This window comes from Oncorhynchus kisutch, linkage group LG20 (assembly GCF_002021735.2).
Source record: "Oncorhynchus kisutch isolate 150728-3 linkage group LG20, Okis_V2, whole genome shotgun sequence".
NCBI lineage: Eukaryota > Metazoa > Chordata > Actinopteri > Salmoniformes > Salmonidae > Oncorhynchus > Oncorhynchus kisutch.
The window spans coordinates 47,823,307-47,845,880 of record NC_034193.2 but is presented as its reverse complement, the minus strand read 5'-3'; the positions used below and the strand labels follow the sequence as shown (position 1 = coordinate 47,845,880).

General features: G+C 43.0%; 3 protein-coding genes across 10 annotated transcripts in view; 2 read left to right on the top strand and 1 right to left on the bottom strand.

The window, feature by feature from the left end:
• LOC109877970 (STE20-like serine/threonine-protein kinase) overlaps nt 1-4,974 on the bottom strand; it is a 39,617-nt gene extending 34,643 nt beyond the window's left edge. For 3 of the 4 annotated variants that reach the window (XM_031799181.1, XM_031799182.1, XM_031799184.1), the window contains exons 1-2: nt 4,142-4,974; nt 2,580-2,744 (exon numbers count right to left, since the gene is read on the bottom strand). In XM_031799181.1, the coding sequence (XP_031655041.1) occupies nt 2,580-2,744; nt 4,142-4,294 (318 nt within the window). In that variant the 5' untranslated portion in view covers nt 4,295-4,974. The remainder of the gene's footprint in view (nt 1-2,579; nt 2,745-4,141) is intronic. The other variant, XM_031799183.1, reaches the window with a different exon arrangement.
• A 428-nt stretch (nt 4,975-5,402) lies between these two features.
• On the top strand, nt 5,403-8,263 carry LOC109877972 (CST complex subunit STN1-like). Of its 2 annotated transcripts, XM_020470210.2 has the most exons (9): nt 5,403-5,879; nt 5,970-6,065; nt 6,194-6,271; nt 6,347-6,523; nt 6,686-6,806; nt 6,948-7,098; nt 7,221-7,358; nt 7,587-7,659; nt 7,768-8,263. In XM_020470210.2, exons 1-9 carry the CDS (start codon nt 5,732-5,734, stop codon nt 7,923-7,925), a joined length of 1,140 nt encoding a protein of 379 aa, XP_020325799.1. In that variant the 5' UTR covers nt 5,403-5,731; the 3' UTR covers nt 7,926-8,263. The 2 variants fall into 2 exon arrangements, with proteins under 2 accessions (XP_020325799.1, XP_031655784.1); XM_031799924.1 differs by having other exon boundaries at nt 5,410-5,879; nt 6,194-6,523.
• A 665-nt stretch (nt 8,264-8,928) lies between these two features.
• LOC109877976 (SH3 and PX domain-containing protein 2A) overlaps nt 8,929-22,574 on the top strand; it is a 119,669-nt gene continuing 106,023 nt past the window's right edge. For all 4 annotated transcript variants that reach the window (XM_031799239.1, XM_031799238.1, XM_031799237.1 and 1 more), the window contains exons 1-2: nt 8,929-9,466; nt 21,920-22,000. In XM_031799239.1, coding sequence (XP_031655099.1) covers nt 9,395-9,466; nt 21,920-22,000 — 153 coding nt within the window. In that variant the 5' untranslated portion in view covers nt 8,929-9,394. The remainder of the gene's footprint in view (nt 9,467-21,919; nt 22,001-22,574) is intronic.

Sequence of the window (22,574 nt, the reverse complement as noted above, 5' to 3'; positions counted from 1 at the left end):
GGTAGCCTACAGTGTTGTTCCGAGGTAGCCTACAGTGTTGTTCCGAGGTAGCCTACAGTGTTGTTTCCAGGTAGCCTACAGTGTTGTTTCCAGGTAGCCTACAGTGTTGTTTCCAGGTAGCCTACAGTGTTGTTTCCAGGAAGCCTACAGTGTTGTTTCCAGGAAGCCTACAGTGTTGTTTCCAGGTAGCCTACAGTGTTGTTCCCGAGGTAGCCTACAGTGTTGTTTCCAGGTAGCCTACAGTGTTGTTTCCAGGAAGCCTACAGTGTTGTTTCCAGGAAGCCTACAGTGTTGTTTCCAGGTAGCCTACAGTGTTGTTTCCAGGAAGCCTACAGTGTTGTTTCCAGGTAGCCTACAGTGTTGTTTCCAGGTAGCCTACAGTGTTATTTCCAGGTAGCCTACAGTGTTGTTTCCAGGTAACCTAGTGTTGTTTCGAGGTAGCCTACAGTGTTGTTTCCAGGTAGCCTACAGTGTTGTTCCCGAGGTAGCCTACAGTGTTGTTTCCAGGTAGCCTACAGTGTTGTTTCCAGGTAGCCTACAGTGTTGTTTCCAGGTAGCCTACAGTGTTGTTTTGAATGATGTACCGTGAGCGCATTTTAGAGCAGATGGTATTAAACTGTAGCCTACACGTGTTTGGTTTCAATCAAATCACACGTTTTACCTTAGTGGCGCGTTCTGTTATGTAGAATACCATCATTGTGTGATCCTGCAGACATGGATTCAGCTTTGATCTAACTTTATTAATCGAGCACCGTTCGCCAGAGTGGCCTGTTGTCTACGAGTAGAGCAGAGACTGTGGGCAAAGTAGAGAATCCTGCACATGTGCAGAAGCTTCGGGACCTTTAGCTGGCGGGAAGGAGGATGCAGAAAAGTGGATTCCACGGCCACTCTGCATTATATACAGGGCTAACTCTAGTCTATACATTAACTTGCACGTACATGGTAAGAGTTCAGTGTGACTGAAGCGAAATGAAATTGATGAAACATAAAAATGGCTACGGTCACTAATCTAACCCTTAAAAAACATAATGTGGTTTTACCACATGGTTATCAGAGCCATATCAAATGAGGAAGGCAAAATAAATCCTTCTCCTCAGACTTCTACACAGCCTTTTAGAACGTCAAGTCTTTCATCTACAGCAAGAGCTCCTGTGCTAATCTCTAGTTACACACCAGCTACCATGTAAGCGGCATGTAGGTGCGGCAGGTAGCCCAGTGGTTAGAGCACTGGGCCAGTAACCGAAAGGTTGTTAGATCAAATCCCCGAGCTGACTAGGCAAAAATTGGTCGTTCTGCCCCTAACCCACTGTTCCTAGGGCGTCATTGTAAATGAGAATTTGTTCTTAAGTGACTTGCCTAGTTAAAAAAAATATACAAATAAAAAGCCTAGATAATAATCAATACACAACCGCCATTGGGCTAGAAGCCATTGTTCAGCAGACAACGGAGAGGAAAGGGCCGAGCACTCAACAGAGCTGCAGTGTAACCAAATACTGCATTTCATCATCACAGCTTTTGATGAGTCTGATTACTGATAATATGTCTATGTGGATGTTTCTATTGTCGACAGGGAGCCACAGCGTACCACATATTATTTCCCAGCTTGAAGAAAAGCAATGGAGCTTTCGTCTCGAGCTCTTGGGAGGCTTGGGTATGTAACCTATCAGGTAGCACCTTAGACGAACTCAACTTGTGGATTTAGACGCTATATTACGTATTATTTGTTGAATCCATTTTTCCAGAATGAAAGGTGAAAATGGCTTTGTTTTATAGGTATTATTTTGTATTATATTCCTATATAGCTTGTTTCACTTTAGGTGTCCTATGCCAAGAACACCAAAAACAAAACAGATGGGCCCTTATTTACAAGCTAGTTATATATGAGCGAACTACTCCTTGCAATCCCTGAGTGCACAAATGTCCTAATATATGCATGACCAGAATGCAATTATTTCACCGTTATCTTCGGACACAGGGGTGTCCCGGGAAAAGTAATCTGAAACTAGATCCCCAAATCCAATCAAAATTCACAGGAAGTGACCACCATCCTGAAGGCGAGGACTAGAACAATGTGTACACAAAGAGAGGGTTATATGGACGAACTCCAGTTATTGTGAGCGGTGACAGAAAGACACAACATCACTCAGTGATATCATGAAGACGAAAAAGGCAATACAATAATACACTGTAATACAAAAATTAATTTCTCTATCAAATATGGCAATAAACTACAATAAATGCTGCTAGTATCGGTGCCAGTTTGAACTTTGACCTGGCAAGACGATAACCAAGGTAGCGTAGGTGTGAGAGGAGGATGAACCTTCCGTTGTACTGATGATCAACCATGACACAGGTCAGTCCTCACAACGGCCTAGTTAAGAGGCCCCAACAAAGGACGACATCGCAGCACACTGCTGGTCTTCGCCGATTCTCCATGAACCACTCCATCTCACAACCAATGTTTTGGTGAATAGACAAGAGTTTGTGCTATTCAGGGTTTGTGCTATCACAAACATCAATACACTGTCACAGCAGCACCGCTAACATAGCCTCCGCTGAGAATGCCCCTCCCTACTCACCCATAGCTTGCCGTCGTAGTAGAAGGCGTCCAGCAGCTTCACTATGTTGTGATGGTCGCAGGAGGCCAGGATATCGATCTCTACCATATAGTCCTCCAGCTCCTCCTCCGTCTTGGTGTCGATCACTTTAGCTGCAGCCAGAATGCCTGTTTGCTTGTTCTGGGCCTAAGAGACACACAGGTAGAAGTGAGAGGGTTATTAAATGGTGGCTTCTGACAATGGAATAGACTTGAGTTCTGTTGACATTAGCAGAAGACGCACCAAGGTTAGAGTGAGTGTGTTATTTTGGGGGCTTCATGACAATGGAAATTATAGAACAGAATGGGTCCCGTTGTTGCTGTCATAAATAGGAGTCAAGAGAAGAGTTGATATCAGATTTCACATGACGTTCGTGGTCCGCGGTGATATGGCACTTCCTCTTAACCTGGGTGTGTTCCTCAGGTCACGTCTGCCATCGGAATGATTTCAATACATTATCCTGTATTATCACATTACACACGATGGATCCATATTCAGCACACACACACACACACTTCTTTTTCACTATGAATCGATGGGGTGTTTGGAGGCCGGTTCAAATAGGGCGACTCGTCATGAGATTGCAGCATAGTGCTTCGATTGGCCTGTTGTAGCTCTAGTAATGCCAGAAAGGTCCATCATATACTATTCTTGGGATTAGTCTTAGAGTAAATGTTGTTATGCTTTGTTCATGGAGCAGCCAACAGTTTGGTTGTAGTAGTAGGCAACTTCACATGGCATCTGTTACTAAACTGACTTAAGGCATATGGGATTCTCTACAACAAGTAATAGTTAGACTTGGAAACCATAACTGACCACACAGTTCTATTAATAGATCAGAAATAAATTGAAAACAGAGCACAATCATGGTAGGGATCCAGATAGCTATTATTATACCATTACACCATGCCCATAAATAGGCTGGTGGCTACAGAAGAACAAACACGCTAATTGGAAAAGCGTCGACAAAGCACCCTGCTACTGGCCTTGGCCCTCCACTCACGGGTGATCACATTCAATGTCACTCATTTAAACAATGCTTTTTGCTCTGCCCATGCATTGAGGTCGGTGAAAACAATGCCACAATTTTATTGGGACTCGATCTAACATGGTTTTAGGGCTGCTGTGAATGGCAATCCGAGTTCGGGAAGAAATAGCTGTGCGTGCGTGTGTGGACTGGAGGCAGTGTAGTTGCCATTGTTGACCAAAATGAAAAGAACGGCAGTCATTAATCCAATGTTGGGCTTAGTCCTAATCATAGAGTAAGAAATAACACTTCCAGTCGTAGCCGAAGGGAAGAATTCCAAGGAACACGATGTAAGATATACTACTCCAATTGGTTACAGCAGAGTGGACTGAGATGAACACACATATGACATGATTGGTTACAGCAGAGTGGACTGAGATGAACACACACATGACATGATTGATGATTCTTGAAACATGGTTTTAAACCTGTAAAATGTAACGTGTTCACAATGTCATCATCATTGCTACAATGAATCAGAAGAGGTCTACAATGACCCAAAAAGGACCTATCCTACCTTATAGACTTTCCCAAAGGCTCCATCCCCCAGTTCTCCAATGATCTCCCATATCTCCTCTGGGTTCTCATCTCTGTGGACATGCTCATACTGTTTCTTCTTCTTCTCAGCACCCAATTTAAAGATTTTACGGAAATTGAAAAAGGATGCCATTTTCACGCCTGCCTTCTTCAGATAGACAGTTGACAAAGGAATGAATATCCAGCAACACGAAGATCATCAGAGCGTTCTACCGCACAGGACTTGAACTGTTGTGTTTACTTAGGTCCCTTGTGTTCTTGTGAGTCAAGCAGACTCTGAGGTGGCTTATTCAATATGTTACAGTATTATAACAATTCAGAATTATTTCAAATACTGTTCAACTGAAATTATTGATGATCAACCCGTTATTATGGCAACGATATCCCAGTTATCCCATAACAAAATGAAGTTCCACCGACATCATGGCCTATTGTTGATTCTTACACCAACAATATTCACTTTGATGTCTCCTGGCATTGTATTTCCGTCCAAAGAATAGACTTGCACAGTGCAAAGTAAGCACGGTAAGCTACTGTTGTTCCTCAGAACAACCAACACTGGCCTGACAACGCAAGCGGCAGGGCTCTTTCCTCAACCAAAGAGCAGAGACAGAGAAGATACAGAAACGACCCTTCCAAAGAATTATATTCCATGAAATGTTATATTCGATCCCCCAACGTCACTTGAATGTATATATAGCGAATAAAAACACCGTTGGTATGGTAAAACAATCTTCTTTCCCTTGGCGAAGCACGGGGTCCAGTAATCTAGAGGATTTGGTGTCAAATGCGCGTTCATGAGCCCGCAACTGTAGTTCTTTCACTTCTTCACGCTTGATTGATGGTGGAGGAAAGAGCATCTAGAGCGCGTTGCTTCCACCCTCAGCACTGGAGGACAGCATTATGTGTTTAGAAACGATTCATAAATTAAAGGAAACTTTTAAATAATATTTTAAGGAGTACGACATTTTGTAGAAGCCTATTCAATACATTTATAGTCCAGGCCTATTGTTCAGCCCTGCAACGTTTTGTAAATTCTAAGTCAAATTGAACGAGAAAGAAAAGCCATATAGCCTCATTAAAAAGGATAGCACATTTCCCCTAATATTGAAAATGTTCAATTTTCATAATTGCATCAATATGAGAGATAATTAGGTCTCTGATACAATGATGGGTTTCTTTCTTCTCTCATTCAATGGCTTAAAACGACATGTCCCAGATACCCATGCGAGACGTGCACTCGCACGCACAGCCGCAAACTTTTCAACATTGTTGTCTTTACCACATTTACATCTATTAATAATCGTCCTTCACGATTAAAAGATGTTTACATAAATGCATGGTTTATTTCATCTGTTCTATTTTCCTCTATTTTCTTATTCACGTGACCGGAAACTCGGACTTTTGCGGAAGCTGTGCAAATATTTGCTCAAATCTCAAAACATTTCCCGGGAAAACGAAGCAAAACAAATTAACCAAGCGAGGGAGAGACGAGTAAAGCTTTCTTAAGTAGGTTAGCGTGCTACTTTTGGTTGTTTTTGATCGCGTGTAGTGAGTCGCCTAGGATGGTATGCAGCCTGAAGCGACAGAACCAGAGGAGGATAGTGTCTGGGAGGAACCGCCTTCAATGCTGTGGGGACTGGACCCAATGTTTAACGCTTTCAACAGGCTCTATGTCAAAGACATCCTACATATGAGAGAGTCCTGTCAAGTGTCAGGTACTGTTACCTTCAGTTTTGACAACATGAATGCCACTGTCATGTTTATTCAGCTTCACTAGCTAACCCATTTCACTTCCCCTAACCTAGGGATATACTTCTACAACTCTCACCCGATATTCAAAGTTGATGTGCTCGGGACTGTGGTGTACAAGCGAGAGCGAGAAGACTTCTTCTGTTACGGAGGTAACCGTGAAGCTCAAGTGATTCGTTTGAAATATTCCTACTTTGTCTCCTCATATCAAACTAACATCCACATGCAAATATTGAGTCCATGTAAATCCAATATGGCTGCTGTTATCATTGCTTCACAGTTGATGATGGTACTGGTGTTATAAACAGCCTTTGCTGGAAAGATGAACAGTGGAGGGAGCAAGGTGACCCTGCTACACGTAAGTGCAGATATTCTCATTATAGCTGTGTGTCAGCCCTGTTCATGTTCACGGTTGGCTGTGTATTATCTTCAGTATGGGCGAGGTCTTTCGGTAGCAGCACTTGTGAAGACTTCAACCCAGCCAGCGAGCTGAAGAAACTACGGCAAGCCCAACACAGCAGCTCCCACCTGGAGATAGGAGAACTGCTCAGGGTGCGAGGGCCCGTCAAGACCTCCAGACAACAGCGAGAGATAATGGCCTCTACATACTGTGAGTGGAGAGGTGACACGCATGAATATGGTCACACAGACGCAGGCATGCATGGTCATGCGCATATGGACACACACACACACTTCTGCATTTCGCAACTATACACAGTTTATTAAACCTGAGTTATTGTTGTCCATACAATCTCTAATTCGTTGGATGTAGATAAAGTGTCAGACCCGGTGATGGCGGTCCAGATATCCTGGATGATGGAGGTTCCTCAGCTCTACAGACAGTGCTATGATAAACCATTCCATCTGGACAGCAGTGCACAGAACATTCAAGGGTAATAATCTCTTTAGCTGTATTCAATTGCCGGTCAGTGAGGTGCAGTATAATTTAGGCTGTTATGTATGATATTTACGTCAAACTTTGATTTACTGACATTTTTGTGGATATCTTTATGGCTTATTTGGTATTCCTGCAGTGGTTCTGCTTCCTACCTGCTTGGCAGAGCCACTCGTATCCTGAAGGACTTCCTGAAAGAGAAAGAAGTCACCAGGTTCAGACCCTATGATGTCCAGGACCTTCTACAGCCTCTGGTCTCCAGACAATCTCAGAAGACTGCATCAGAACAGGTAGAACATCTATGGACATCTATGTAGGCCTTATAAAGGGTTTACGAAGGCATCATTAAGCTTTTAAGTTGTTCATTTTAAAGTGGGACTGTATTTTTTTTCCAAATCTGATTCGATGCTAGGAGCCTGAGGCTGGTCCATCATCGGGTCCACCAACATCTTTCAAACAGCTCAGGGAGCTACTCCAGAAGAGCCTTCAGATCCTGCAGGATGAAGGCTTGGTGTTCCGCAAGGTCAAATGTCAGGATGAGGTCTACCATGTAAGCAGCAGCAGCAGCACATAGTTCCTCTGTGATATCTAAGTGCTATGCGAAGCTCATCAAACACATTGACCCTGAGGCTGATGGGATGTGGGACACAAGCAAAGTGCTCAGCATACAAGAATGAAAGATTTTGAGACTGATCTTTCATTTTATTACTGTGGTGACTGAAGGTTATTTCGGAATGACACAAGTAAGTCTTGATTCTACTGTATTTCTCCCCTTTAGGTAACGGAACGGGACAAGGATCTTCTCATGGCAGTCCGAGACATTCTTCGGGAAGATTGCAGACGAGAGAAATGTAAGGGCATTTCCCCTCTTCTTACTCATTTAGAGTACTTTACAATAAATACACTGCTATACCAGTGTATTCTAATATGTATTGATGGTCTTTCTCTCGCGTTGCCAGATGCGGAAAAGGGTTGCCACATCCTGCACATCCTGTCCAGTGTGAGACAGAGGTACAGTCGCAATGTGAGCAAGGCAGCTTTGGTGCTGGTCCTCAAAGCTCTGGAGTGTAATAGTGACATCATCAGCACCAGCGACAGTCATTACACTATCCTCTGACGCTGACTTAGACATTCTGGGGACAAGCTGTCTGAAATGGGAGTGAAACGGGGAGGTACCATCTGACCTTGTCCAATAAGAAACGCATGTTTTTGTTTTCTGTTGGAAAAATATATATAACGTGTGCCCTAATAAATATGACCCTTAATACATTTGATTATTACTTAACATGGCCATCTTCAAGATATCAGTTGCTATCAATCATGCTAGAGCTATGTACATTTGTAATGTATTTTTAAAGAGTACAGGACAAGTGGTTTTGTGCAATATATATATATATTTTTCAATGTGCAAAAGTTGTGTAAATGATGTGTATAATACCTGGATTTAGAATTCAACTTGGAGCATATGTTCATTTTGCACACGGGGGCAGTATTTCGTCGTTTAATATGCACCGCGATGCAGCCCGTCGCTGATTGGTCCACTTTGAAACATCTGTATCCATACGTCCAAGCTATTGATGAGGGCAGCCTATAGCGTCTTATGACTCAGTTGCCACCGTTGTCAAAGAAACTGCGAGGCATAAGAAGCAATATATGGAATGCTTTATGCTATCTAGGCCTAAGGAACAAATAGGTTGTTATAGCTATTTGTAGCCTTTTTAATGGCTATTTAACCATACATGCTTTTGATAATGGAGATAATTGAATTGTTATGCTGAAACCAATCACATCCATAAAAAGTATCCTTACATGGTCCAAGCGCAGTGTGACGTTCACATTTTTCTTGTCATTAGCGTCACAGCTTGTGAAGATTATTACAATGATTACGCATCTTTTCCAACATATCTAAATGTATACAAACATATAGACAATGCCAAGATACTCAGAACTACATGCAAGTATTCCATAAACTATGAGTTAGAATGGGACTTCAACCTTCTACTACAGTTTACCTCTAGTGCTTCATCACACGACAAGCAAGCCCATCCCACTAACCCCCCCCCCCCCCCCCCCCCCCCCCCCAAAAAGCATTGCTCTGCGCCTTGCTTGCTTCTGGAGGCATTTGGCGGTGAATTCGGTGGCTTTTTTTTGCCTACCCCAACCCTATATAGCCTACAGGTATGCACCCCTCGCCGAAGGTATTGTGGTCCACACAAAGGAACTCGCTCCACTTTCCTATTTGAGGTGACCTCCTTCTCAGCATGCGACCGCTGGCCAGCCTGCCTTGTTGTCCAACGTGAAGATCTCGCCTTTTGGATTTCGGGCAGAATGTTTTAGCCATATAAAGATAGATTCTCAATTGATAGCGACTATGATATATTCTGCATTTGGGTATATTACGCATCGTCAAGCCAAGACATTTGATTCCTTGCGCGTGAACATTAGCTAGACTCGACAACCCAATCAATGAATGTCCTTTTGAGTTCTTCTTCAACGTTTCTTGAACTGCAGAGGCTATAGCCTACTACAGAAACTGGGATATTGCATTTATTGTGTGTGTACGCTGTAGCCATTTCCAACGTCAAGATGCAGTTTCGGACAGTGTTGGATGTAAAAGTCGTGGACGTGGAGAAGCGGCGCAATCCGTCCAAACATTACGTGAGTAGGATACCCCCCTCACCATTTATCTACCTACCTGGGTCCATTCAAAATCCGAACTACAATGACTACCTCATATATTCTGTATCTATTTATGAATAGAATACACGGTGAAAGGTTTCACCACTTATAGCCTACACCAGTCATCGCAGCTCATCACAGTTTTGATTAAACTAGCCAATGATTCATGAGTTATTGATTCAGTCTGCCAATCAATATCTCCATTTATCAAATTGTGTAGGAGATGATATTATCTGTGTATGGCACTGGCCTCTTAGAACATATATGTCATTCCAGTGATTCATTTGAATGTGTTAAAGCCTAACCAATGAATATAAAGAAGGGTTATAACTAGTGACAATACATACAGTATAAGTAATGACAGGTTACAGCTGTGGCGTATCTTTTTCAATAACATGGGAACCCGAACTGTAATGCATTATTCAACTGGAACTAATATATAATATATATCAAGGGAGTTTCTTAGAATACCACATCTGTCGAGACTATGTCATGAGAACGATAACAACCTTTGTCATAAATGGTGGTACGACATACTACTTATGACGTAAGTTGTCCAGTGTGGTTCAGTTGGTAGGGCATGGCGCTTGCACCGCCAGGGTTGTGGGTTTGATTCCCAGGGCCACCCGTTCGTAAAATGTACGCACGCATGACTGTAAGTCGCTTTGGATAAAAGCATCTGCCAAATTGCATGTATTATATTATAAATCACAAGACCTGACAAGAGTTTATTGCCGATTCAAGCTAAAGCTAATTTAATTAGACGGATTCACTGTTAGTACCGTACTGCAGGCATTAGCCAAAGTGAATGATTGGATAGACTACCCTTAAATGTTTATCATAAACTCATCTATTAGTTTAGTAGTCATCCTCGGTGTTGTACAATTGAACACAGAGCTACTGTAGTCTACCTATGGGTCCCTCAAGGCAGCTTACTGTACTCTTGGGAAAGTGATATTTTTGAACTTTGCCTTCAGCAGGCATACGAATCAATATCTCATTACACTCCAGACTCGTGGGGCCGCTATACATCGCTAACAAACAAGTTATTATAAATCTCATTAAATATGATCATACTAGATGTTGTCAACTCAAACACTCCGTGTTGCTGTTGAAATAATCATACACTCAGGCAATTATATTTTCAGAATTTGCCTGTAGTGTGCTTAGACATCAATATCTCTTTTAAGATTTACACACATGCAGGCTTTTGGGATGTCATAACTTACAGACCATATATTATACCTAACCTGCAAGGAACATCATGCACTAACAGCCATCAGATCCACATAGACCTACTCAACCATTAGACGTACTACATGTATTGCACGTTGTTAGTTGTTGCTGGTGATTCTCAGGCCAGTGTTGTGTTCAGTTGTGTTTTGGGGCTGTGCAGTCTCATGGGCCTCTCTCTGGCCTAGTTTCCGTTGCTACCATGCCCCTGGGATCACCACTAGCTAGTCACTGTGAGAAGAAACTTGAGGGAGTAATCCCCAAACTGTGTGTGTGTGTGTGTGAGAGCGAGAGGGAGGGAGGGAGGGAGGGAGGGAGGGAGAGAGAGAAATTCTGTCCCTCCACCAATCTCAACATTCTGTTGGTGAAAACAGCTGGAAACACTTATCCTATGAGAACAGAGTGAGGGGGGGGGGGGGGGGGGGGGGGTGAGACACAAGTCTTTGTCAGGGGTGAAGTGGTCATCGGACCCAGGGGGACACGTCTGCTTAGACACAGAAAATATTACAATACCGTTTCTCTCTTGTTCAGGTGAGACGAGTGTTTAAAGAGCTGGTAGCAATCCAGCAGTATTTGCTTTTCAAATGAAGCCACCGCTACTCAATAAACCCAGCAACATTTGGAAACCTTTTGGACGTCCCTTTAGTCAGAACCAGCAGTGCTAGTTGTTGTTTAGCATCATAAAACAGGCCTTCGGGGGGTCGTTTCCTACTCAAATATTTATTGAGTCATCAAAAACAGAATGATGACCTGAGTGAAAAGGTCTCTGTTTTCGAATGATTACTGCTCACTGAGAGAATCACACTCGAGGGTTTTTATTAGGCTGGGCTTTAGGCTTGGCCCATTGTTTTCCTCAGTTTGACGACGATAGGGTCCAGCAGGAAAGCGAGTGGTGTCTGTATGTGTGTGAGTCAGGGTGATATGCTGACGTCTGTCGTCAGTGAAGTCATTGTCCTCTGTTCACTTCACACAGGCTCGCCCGTCACTGAACAAGAGGCCTTGGAGGTGTGTGTGTGTGTGTGCGTTACATTTGATTGTGTGTGCCATTTTATCTATCCTCTCTTCTAGCTCGAAATGAGAACTCATACAAGCTCAGATCTCAATCTTGTTTCATGCAAACTGTTCCGAAATCTTTAACAGAGCGTGGAAAAAGGTCCTTTCATTACTCAGCCGACAGGTCTGGAATTCCCTCCAAGCCAACATAAAACGACAGGACCTGGTGTCACTGGAGGAGTTCAAAGGACAAATAGATGAACAGGTTGTTGAGACATGTAGCTGTTTCTAATTGTCTCCCGATGTCACTAGTTTGCGTTGCCTTGTAAGGAAGCATGTGGTTTTAAATGACACACGCATACATCTACTGTTTGTATTTGTACTGTTGCCAGTGTCTTCTGTCTGTGTTGTCCGTTTTGTATTACATAGTCGTCATTGTAGACTGAACAAAAATATAAATGCAACATGTAAAGTGCCAGTCCCATGTTTCATGAGCCAAATTTAAAGATCCCAGGAATGTCCATGAACACAAAAAGCTTATTTCTCTAAAATGTTGTGGACAAATTTGTTTACATCCCTGTTAGTGAGCATTTCTGCTTTGCCAAGATAATCCATCCACCTGACAGGTGTGGCATATCAAGAAGCTGATTAAACAGCATTATTATTACACAGGTGCACCTTGCACTGGGGACAATAAGAGTCCACTCTGAAATTTGCAGTTTTGTTACACAGTACAATGCCACAGATGTCTCATGTTTTGAGGGAGCATGCAATTGGCATGCTGACTGCAGATATGTCCACCAGAGCTGTTGCCGGAGAATTGAATGTTCTGAAACAAATCTGTAAATGTTCCAGTTCTTCCATAGCCTGCATCACCAGACATGCCACCAATTGAGCATGTTTGGGATGCTCTGGATGGATGTATACCACAATGTGTTTTTAGTTCTGCCAATATCCAGCAACTTCACACAGCTATTGAAGACAACAAGGCCACAATCAACAGCCTGATAAACTCTATGCAAGCAGATGTGTTGCCCTGCATGAGGCAAATGGTTGTCACACCAGATACTAACTGGTTTTCTGATCCATGCCCCCACTTTTTTATTTTTTTTAACGGTGTCAGTGACCAACAAATGCATATCTGTATTCCCAGTTATATGAAATCCATAGATTAGTGCATAATTCATTTATTTCAATTAACCGATTTCCTTATATGAACTGTAACGCAGTAAAATCTTTCAAATTGTTCCATGTTGTGTTTATAATTTTGTTCAGTACAAATAAGAATGTGTCATTAATTGACTTGCCTGGTTAAATAACGGTTAAATAACGGTTAAATAAAGGTTAAATAAAGGTTAAATAAATCAAATAGAAAGGAGGGATCAGTGGATGTTATTACTGGAGCCCTGAACACATGTTGCTGAATGTCTCAACCACCGACAGATGTTGTCTAGTCACCTTGGAGAACTTTATTTGCCTGGAACAGTTGGGAAGTCTTCTTCAACCTATAAAACGATCAGATTATTACAAGATGGGATGTTTATTAGGCAACACGTCTTAATCATCACCAACATGTACAAAATGTTATTTATATATATATATATATATATATATATATATATATATACAGTGGGGCAAAAAAGTATTTAGTCAGCCACCAATTGTGCAAGTTATCCCACTTAAAAAGACGAGAGAGGCCTGTAATTTTCATCATAGGTACACTTAAACTATGACAGACAAAATGAGAAAAAAAATCGAGAAAATCACATTGTAGGATTTTTTATGAATTGATTTGCTAATTATGGTGGAAAATAAGTATTTGGTCACCTACAAACAAGCAAGATTTCTGGCTCTCACAGACCTGTAACTTCTTCTTTAAGAGGCTCCTCTGTCCTCCACTCGTTACCTGTATTAATGGCACCTGTTTGAACTTGTTATCAGTATAAAAGACACCTGTCCACAACCTCAAACAGTCACACTCCGAACTCTACTATGGCCAAGACCAAAGAGCTGTCAAAGGATACCAGAAACAAAATTGTAGACCTGCACCAGGCTGGGAAGACTGAATCTGTAATAGGTAAGCAGCTTGGTTTGAAGAAATCAACTGTGGGAGCAATTATTAGGAAATGGAAGACATACAAGACCACTGATAATCTCCCTCGATCTGGGGCTCCACGCAAGATCTCAGCCCGTGGGGTCAAAATGATCACAAGAACGGTGAGCAAAAATCCCAGAACCACACCGGGGGACCTAGTGAATGACCTGCAGAGAGCTGGGCCTACCATCAGTAACACACTACGCCACCAGGGACTCAAATCCTGCAGTGCCAGATGTGTCCCCCTGCTTAAGCCAGTACATGTCCAGGCCCGTCTGAAGTTTGCTAGAGAGCATTTGGATGATCCAGAAGAAGATTGGGAGAATGTCATATGGTCAGATGAAACCAAAATATAACTTTTTGGTTGAAACTAAACTTGTCGTGTTTGGAGGACAAAGAATGCTGAGTTGCATCCAAAGAACACCATACCTACTGTGAAGCATGGGGGTGGAAACATCATGCTTTGGGGCTGTTTTTCTGCAAAGGGACCAGGACGACTGATCCGTGTAAAGGAAAGAATGAATGGGGCCATGTATCGTGAGATTTTGAGTGAAAACCTCCTTCCATCAGCAAGGGCATTGAAGATGAAACGTGGCTGGGTCTTTCAGCATGACAATGATCCCAAACACACCGCCCGGGCAACGAAGGAGTGGCTTCGTAAGAAGCATTTCAAGGTCCTGGAGTGGCCTAGCCAGTCTCCAGATCTCAACCCCATAGAAAATCTTTGGAGGGAGTTGAAAGTCCGTGTTGCCCAGCAACAGCCCCAAAACATCACTGCTCTAGAGGAGATCTGCATGGAGGAATGGGCCAAAATACCAGCAACAGTGTGTGAAAACCTTGTGAAGACTTACAGAAAACGTTTGACCTCTGTCATTGCCAACAAAGGGTATATAACAAAGTATTGAGATAAACTTTTGTAGGTGACCAAATACTTATTTTCCACCATAATTTTCAAATAAATTCATAAAAAATCCTACAATGTGATTTTCTGGATTTTTTTCTTCTCATTTTGTCTGTCATAGTTGAAGTGTACCTATGATGAAAATTACAGGCCTCTCTCATCTTTTTAAGTGGGAGAACTTGCACAATTGGTGGCTGACTAAATACTTTTTTGCCCCACTGTATATAATTTTTTTTACAGTATAAAATCTGTAGCACATCCCATTCTTTTGATATCCAGTAATCCACATGAAACATTGCCTCCGGCTCCATGTCATTTCTGTATGTCGACACATTCAGGAGTCACGATGCGAAGACGGAGGACAAGTGTGGGCATTATGTGGGGCTTGCAATGGTAGCCCTTGCCCTTACCGCGCGTAATTGGCCATACAGTATACTGCAACTGTACCTCACTGTGTGTGTCGTCTAGCAATGTGGCCATTTGAAAGTGAGGCCTCTAAGATTGCGTAACCAGCTGTACTGATTGAAACAGGATACAATGAACAACTCTGTGTGGATTGTTCTGCTGTACATGACAAGACTGAAAGCAGGGACTGAGAGAGAGCGAGAGAGAGAGGAGGAAATAACAGCTGAATCAACACTTTTCCGCTTTTTTCTTATCCCTCTCAGAAAAACTTCTGTTTGCCTGGTCTAGGCCTTCTCTTCCTGTTTCCTGTAGGCTGCTGCACTCTTAGAAAAAAAGGGTTCCAAAAGGGTTCTTCGGCTGTCCCCATAGGAGAACCCTTTTTGGTTCCAGATCGAACCCCTTTGGATGCCATTTAGAACCTTCTGTGGAAAGGGTTCTACATGGAACCACAAAGAGATTTACATGGAACCAAAAAGGGTTCTTCAAGGGGTTGTCCTATGGGGACAGCTGAAGAACCCATTTAGGTTCTAGATGGCACCTTCTTTTCTAAGGCTGTGGTTAGGGAGAGGAAGAGAGAGAGAAAGGAGGCCTGCGCTTCCTATGCCATGGGGTAGAGAAGGTAGAGAGAGGCGAGGGATGTGAAAACTGGAAGTGACCACAGTTTTAGGAGGGGTGGTTGGGTTTGTGGGTGATCAGGGGCAGTATATTGGCAGAGCTTATGCAAACCTGTATTAAAGGGATTTCCCACCATAGAGCCACTGCCAAACCAAAGCCCTTGGTCTAGTTAAAGTTCGACTTGGACGGCAGGCGGTTTTTGTCCTCTTGGTACAGTATGACCTGGTGAATGAGTAGAGGAGATACACACACATGGACCACGGGAAGCTGCTGAGTGAGGCTTGGTGATGTCTGGAATTGGAGTGAATGAAACGGAATGAGATACCATTCACTCCATTCCAGACATTATGAGACGCCCTCAGCAGCCTCATGTAGTCCACTTGTGTGGATCTCCTCTACTCATGTGCTTGATGAGTTCGACACCAGTCCATTTACGCTTTTACCATGAGCCCGTCCTCCACAGTTAAGGTGCCACAGACACGCATGCACACGTCTTCAAGCTGTCTTGTCGCCCTTAACCTCTTTTTCACCTGTTTGTTTTATAAATCTGTCTCTATTAGCTTAGTTGTGATTATTATGGAAAGTGGATTTCCCTTTAGACCTATTCTCAAGCGAATGGTTTTTCCATCCTTGTACTTCATTCAATCCCCACGTATAATCCATATGAAAGTCATCTGGTCAGCAGTATATAATGCCTTTCTGTTTTAGAAGTTAGGTTAAGTATAGTGTTTTAGGCGTGGTTCAGTGTAATTTTGTGGCTAGGCCCACAGTCTATGCTCCACCAAGCCCTCTGCTCAGCCTTCCTCACTCTTAAACTGGGAAACTGGGGAACACAAGGGTTCTACAGAGACAGTAAGTCCTTTTCTCCATTCGTAGACACAAACTATTGTAGTTTGGTTTATTTAGAGTCTTATATTGTGGTTGCTAGTCACTATATGTGGTGGAAAAGGGTGAACAATTTGTGAAACGCTGAAAAAAAGCTGTCAAACCATAACTAAGCGAATCATAGCAATGTGTAGCCTATGATTCATGGTTGATTCATTGAAGTAATCAGAGATCCAATTTGCTCTTATTAATCTTTCTCCGAAATGCCGGACATGAATGAGACTTCTGTCTCCCAAGCTGAAACCATCTGCATCACAGCAAGAGATGATGACGAACAAGGGCTTTCTCTTGCTAGATCTGGGTGTCTGGGACACTGGGTGTCTGGGACACTGGGTGTCTGGGACACAAACTTGTTTGATTCCTTTGTATTTGTCCATGCATGTACTTTCCCTCTTTGTTTTTGAATGTCTCATCAAACCCATTTGGCTGTTGACATGAGTGCAGAAGAATAGAATTTAATAAAAATGGAATAGAACAGAATATAATATATATTTGCTGTATTTCTTTCGGTTGCTGATGTCACAGGATATCCAGAGAGTAATACATGTAATTATATTGTAATAAACTATTATATTTAATTAAATTTAACAGTAATAAACTGAATCACCATTTATATCCGAACTAATGACCTTAACCTCCTATTTATATGATATATTATGTAGTCTGCTACAGTGATTTACGATTTAGGTTGGGCCCATTGTTTCCATAAATCTCCCCCACCCATCTATCTGTTAAATGTTCCGGTTGCCAAACCAAGAAGTGGGTCTGATGGTAACAGCTGATCTTTAGAAGCTAGGGCTTGCGTGCCAGCCAGTACAGGTTTACGACTGGATTTGCCAAGAGTGATTATGCAGGAAATGTTTAATGTTGTTAAATCTGGGTTCTATGTGTACAGTAAGTACCAACCAAATCAAATTTGATTTGTCACATGCGCCGAATACAACAGTTATTCGGCATTCACCTTACAGTGAAATGCTTACTAACAAGCCCTTAACCAACAATGCAGTTTAAAACAAGAACAATTAAAAGAAAGAAAAGTAACAAATAATTAAAGAGCAGCTGTAAAATAACAATGGCGAGGCTATATACAAGGGTCGAGGTAATTGAGGTAATACAGTGGGGTAAAAAAAAAAAATTGGCAGCCACCAATTGTGCAAGTTCTCCCACTTAAAAAGATGAGAGAGGCCTGTAATGTCCATCATAGGTACACTTCAACTATGACAGACAAAATGAGAAAAAGAAATCCAGAAAATCACATTGTAGGATTTTTTATGAATTTATTTGCATATTATGGTAGCCATTTGATTAGCTGTTCAGGAGTCATGGCTTGGGGGAATAAGCTGTAGACCTGGCGCTCCGATACCTCTTGCCATGCGGTAGCAGAGAGAACAGTCTATGACTAGGGTGGCTGGGGTCTTTGACAATTTCTAAGGCCTTCCTCTGACACCACCTGGTATAGAGGTCCTGGATGGCAGGAAGCTTGGCCCTAGTGATGTACTGGACCGTACGCACTACCCTCTGTAGTGCCTTGCGGTTGGAGGCCGAGCAGCTGCCATACCAGGCAGTGAGGCAACCCGTCAGGATGCTCTCGATGGTGCAGTTGGTTTTGTCATTCCCTCTTCATGACTGTCTTGGTGTGCTTCGACCATTTTAGTTTGTTGGTGTTGTGGATACCAAGGAACTACAGTGTAGTATATTAGAGGGTGTTATTCAGTAAAGGTAATGTTGGGTAATGTATAAACTTATTTATAAATGTTGTATACTTTTTGTTTTGTCTACATTGTCTCTTTTGTTTTCTGTTTTGAAGTTGCAACATTGTTTGATTTGCCCAGACATGCATATTATTCAAGAATGTCTAACCGTATGGCAAGGCCGGGATTTTATCTTGATTTGAACGGTGCGGCAACACTTGACTACCCACCATCTGGGATTCCATCAGCACACCTTCTGTTGCTGGGAAGACAACTCACTCTTATAACACTGTGTTGTTCAAATGTGTTAAACCTGTGTAACATTAGAAAACAAATCTAACTCCCTCTAACTGACAGTTAGTGAGTAACTTTGTGTGTGTGTGTGTGTTTGGTCCCCTAAAACAATGATTCAGAGTGTTTTGGCTGTGTGGACCAACATCCGCTCACGACTGGCTGTACTTGAACCATGAGTCAATCTGCAACGCTATTTTAAAACGTTGCTGGAATTTTTTACCCTCATCTGAGAGTCAATGAAAAAATAGCTTTTCAAGGTGTCGAAACAGCACTATTCTTCACAGTTAATCCTATATCAATCCAGAAATATAATTGAGGTGACACCTACAGTATAGGTTATAGGTTTGTTTTGCTTTCAGGTGATGGGCTGTACTAGGCTGTTAACTCACATTCAATCCCATTCACTCCCTGAGGGATGATATAGTCTATTTTAGGTTGGACGATGGCATTAGGTTTAAGCTTGATATTTTGGGCGTGGGTTGTGTGTGGTGTGGATATGGACTAGTTCTGTTTTCCATTGTGGTTGCTTTGAGGACAGATCCATCTGTTCTGCTGGTTGGGATGGGATCATTTTAACTGAGTCCGTGTCTTCCTTCCTCTTCCCTCCCTCCCTCCGTTGGCCCATCCCAGAGAGGTTTTGCTCCACGGTCAAATTAAGCAGCCAAGTGGCATCGGGTGGTGGAGGAGGGAGGATGACAACATGCCGTTCAGGCCAAAAGCATTTATAGAACAACACACCCACGCACTGGAAGTCAGGGCAAGCCCACACACACACACACACACACACACACACACACACACACACACACACACACACACACACACACACACACACACACACACACACACACACACCAGTACAAGTGCAGGCGGGCATGTAGCTCTTCCAGACCCTCCAAGGGAAATGGTGTCAGATAAAGTCCATATCTATGTGGATTGCTATGCTCTAACAGCATGAAGAGATTTGGGGTATTTGGGGTAAGGTATTTACTCAGTATCAGACTCATTGCTGAGGCCTCATTCACCAGTTTCTTCATTCATCTAACCTCCCTTAGTTTTGGCTTTCCGTTTTGATTCATTATGCAGTTTCTCGTTCGGCTTTGAGCTGTAAACATATGTTTTAGTATTTGGTGATGTATAGTGTTTCTGATAAAGGATAGCCTACTTCGCTGAAGGTGGAACACAACATGTGAAGTCCTTACAGAATAACTTAACTGTCTGACTACAGACTCTTTAAAGACTCCAGTAAGTAAATTCACCAACCCTCCAGTACCACTGACTTTGGCAGCAGCAATGCAAGTCAAGTGTGATCCTATGGAGCAGACTTCCAGTGGCTTTGATGTTAGCATAACATTTCCATGGGAGTGAAAAGGCTAGTGCTGGAGCCGCTACTCGCTAACACAATACAAATCAAACCAAGCCGCTGACACTAACCCTATGGAGTCACTATCACGCCATTAGCTTAGCATTAGCATGACATACTTCCAAGTGGCTTGGATGTTAGCGTAACATTTCCATGGGTGAGAATTGTGAAAACACTAGCGTTGGAAGCTAGCCAGCAATAGCGGGTGTCATTCCAGCAGCAACAAGGCCTTTTAACACAGGGCTTTGTTCTTGGAAGTGTATCTTGTTTCAAGTGGCTGATTCTCTTACGCCAGTTCTCTCTCGTTTGGGGCTAATTCTTCTAAGGCTAGCTGTTATGACTGTTCTTGGCAGGTTGCTGCAGGGACCAGTGTGTAAGATGTATTAGGACGAGGGTTCGCTGTGCTAGTAGGCCAGGGGATTAGGGAAACACCTGTGTCTGACATCACAAGGGGATCTTGATTTTCAATGGCCAACATATCATGAGGTGATTTTCCTCTATAGGCATAGTGAAGATGGCGATATTTCATGAGGTGAATTGCTCCTATATTGACAAGTCGACGACATTTAGTGCAACCATAGGCCTACTTCATTTATCCTATGTGGATGGCTGACCATTTTTTTTTTGTGTGAATTTTACCCCCTTTTCTCCCCAATTTGGTGGTATTCAATTGTTAGTAGTTACTGTCTTGTCTCATCGCTACAACTCCCGTACGGGCTCGGGAGAGACGAAGGTCGAAAGCCATGCGTCCTCTGAAACACAACCCAACCCAACCAAGCCGCACTGCTTCTTAACACAGCACGCATCCAACCCGGAAGCCAGCCGCACCAATGTGTCGGAGGAAACACCGCGCACCTGGCGACCCGGTCAGCGTTCACTGCGCCCGGCCCGCCACAGGAGTCGCTAGTGCGCGATGAGATAAGGATGTCCCTACCTGCCACAAACCCTCCTTAACCCGGACGATGCTAGGCCAATTGTGAGTCGCCCCACGGACCTCCCGGTCGCGGCCGGCTGCGACAGAGCCTGGGCGCGAACCCCGAATCTCTGGTGGCACAGCTAGAACTGTGATGCAGTGCCCTAGACCACTACGCCACCCGGAGGCCCCGATTGTAAATTTTTTGACAATGGCTGTTTTTGTTAACAATATTTCCCCTGATTTTGAGTGAACGTCAGATGTAAACATGTTTGACATGCTTTATGATTATGAAGTATATGGAAACTCTATGAACTTAAACAAATTGTGTGTTTTTGTAGCAGAGATTGGGTTGAGAACAATGAAGCCAAAGGGCCAATGGTTTAGGTTTGTGACTTAACCTCAATGTCCCCAGTACTATAGCATATTAGAACTGTGAAAGGCTATGTTCAGTAGCAGTTGGCCTTGATTTTAACAGTCACGTTTCAACCGTATGTTTGATGCTTGCTAGTTTGTGACTTCAAATAGCCATTTCCCCAGATATCCTACTGTATATTGGCACAACACTTCCTCTGTAAATATCCATCATAAAGGTCCAACCCATTCAACCCTCCTGACTGACCTCTCTTATGGGAACTTCCCAGACTCCTTGAAATCTTTCCTATGTTTCCCTATGTTAGATTAAAGCGGAGATGATATCAGCATCAATTACATTACCAACCCTCCGGGTCTGGAACATAACGGTCGGTTTCTATACGTCATCTATCATATAAATATAGTTACTGGAAGGAACAAAGAGCCTCAGACAAAAGCCCCATCCACTTGAATGGGAATGGCTGTTGTAATTGTAACTCGTGGCTGGGGCAGGAAGTGCAGAGGTTCAATGTGTGGAGAAGGTGAATGAGATCACCATTATGTTCACCCGCTATTACACCTTGACAGATAAATGTTTGTGTCATTGACCTTTGAAGCGCAGGGCTGGCTGCCTTGGTATGCCGTGTGTCGGGTCCACTGTGTTAACCATGCCCTCTTCTCTCATTGCAGGTGTATCTCATCAATGTCACATACTCTGACAACACCTCCCACATAATCTACAGGAGATACAGCAAATTCTTTGACCTTCAGGTAATGTTGACTCTCTCCTTATTCTCTATTATTCATTAAAAACTGCACTACTATTCTCCACACATGGTGTGAGTCAATGAATCAATGTGAGTTTTAGTAATTAGTCTGGGGGTGGGGGAGAGGTACGGTCTGTATCTCTTGTAGCCTCAGAGATGCAGTAGTACTACAACACACACACACACACACACACACACACACACACACACACACACACACACACACACACACACACACACAAACATCTCTGCCTTGGCCCCGAAACGTCAAGAAGCTGCCAGGCTGTTTTATAGTACAAGAGAAATCCACATGGAAGTCAATTTAATGTACTGTAGCATGTTTTATAGCGGCCTGCTGAGGGACTCTCAGGTGATGCGTGTGTGTGTGTGTGTGTGTGTGTGTGTGTGTGTGTGTGTGTGTGTGTGTGTGTGTGTGTGTGTGTGCGTGCGTGCGTGCGTGCGTGCGTGCGTGCGTGCGCGCGCGTGTGTGTGTGGTGACTGTTGGAACGTTTCACATATCAGCTTACATGACTCTTATGTTTAACATGCCAAAACTACCCTTCAGTTTAGACCTGTAT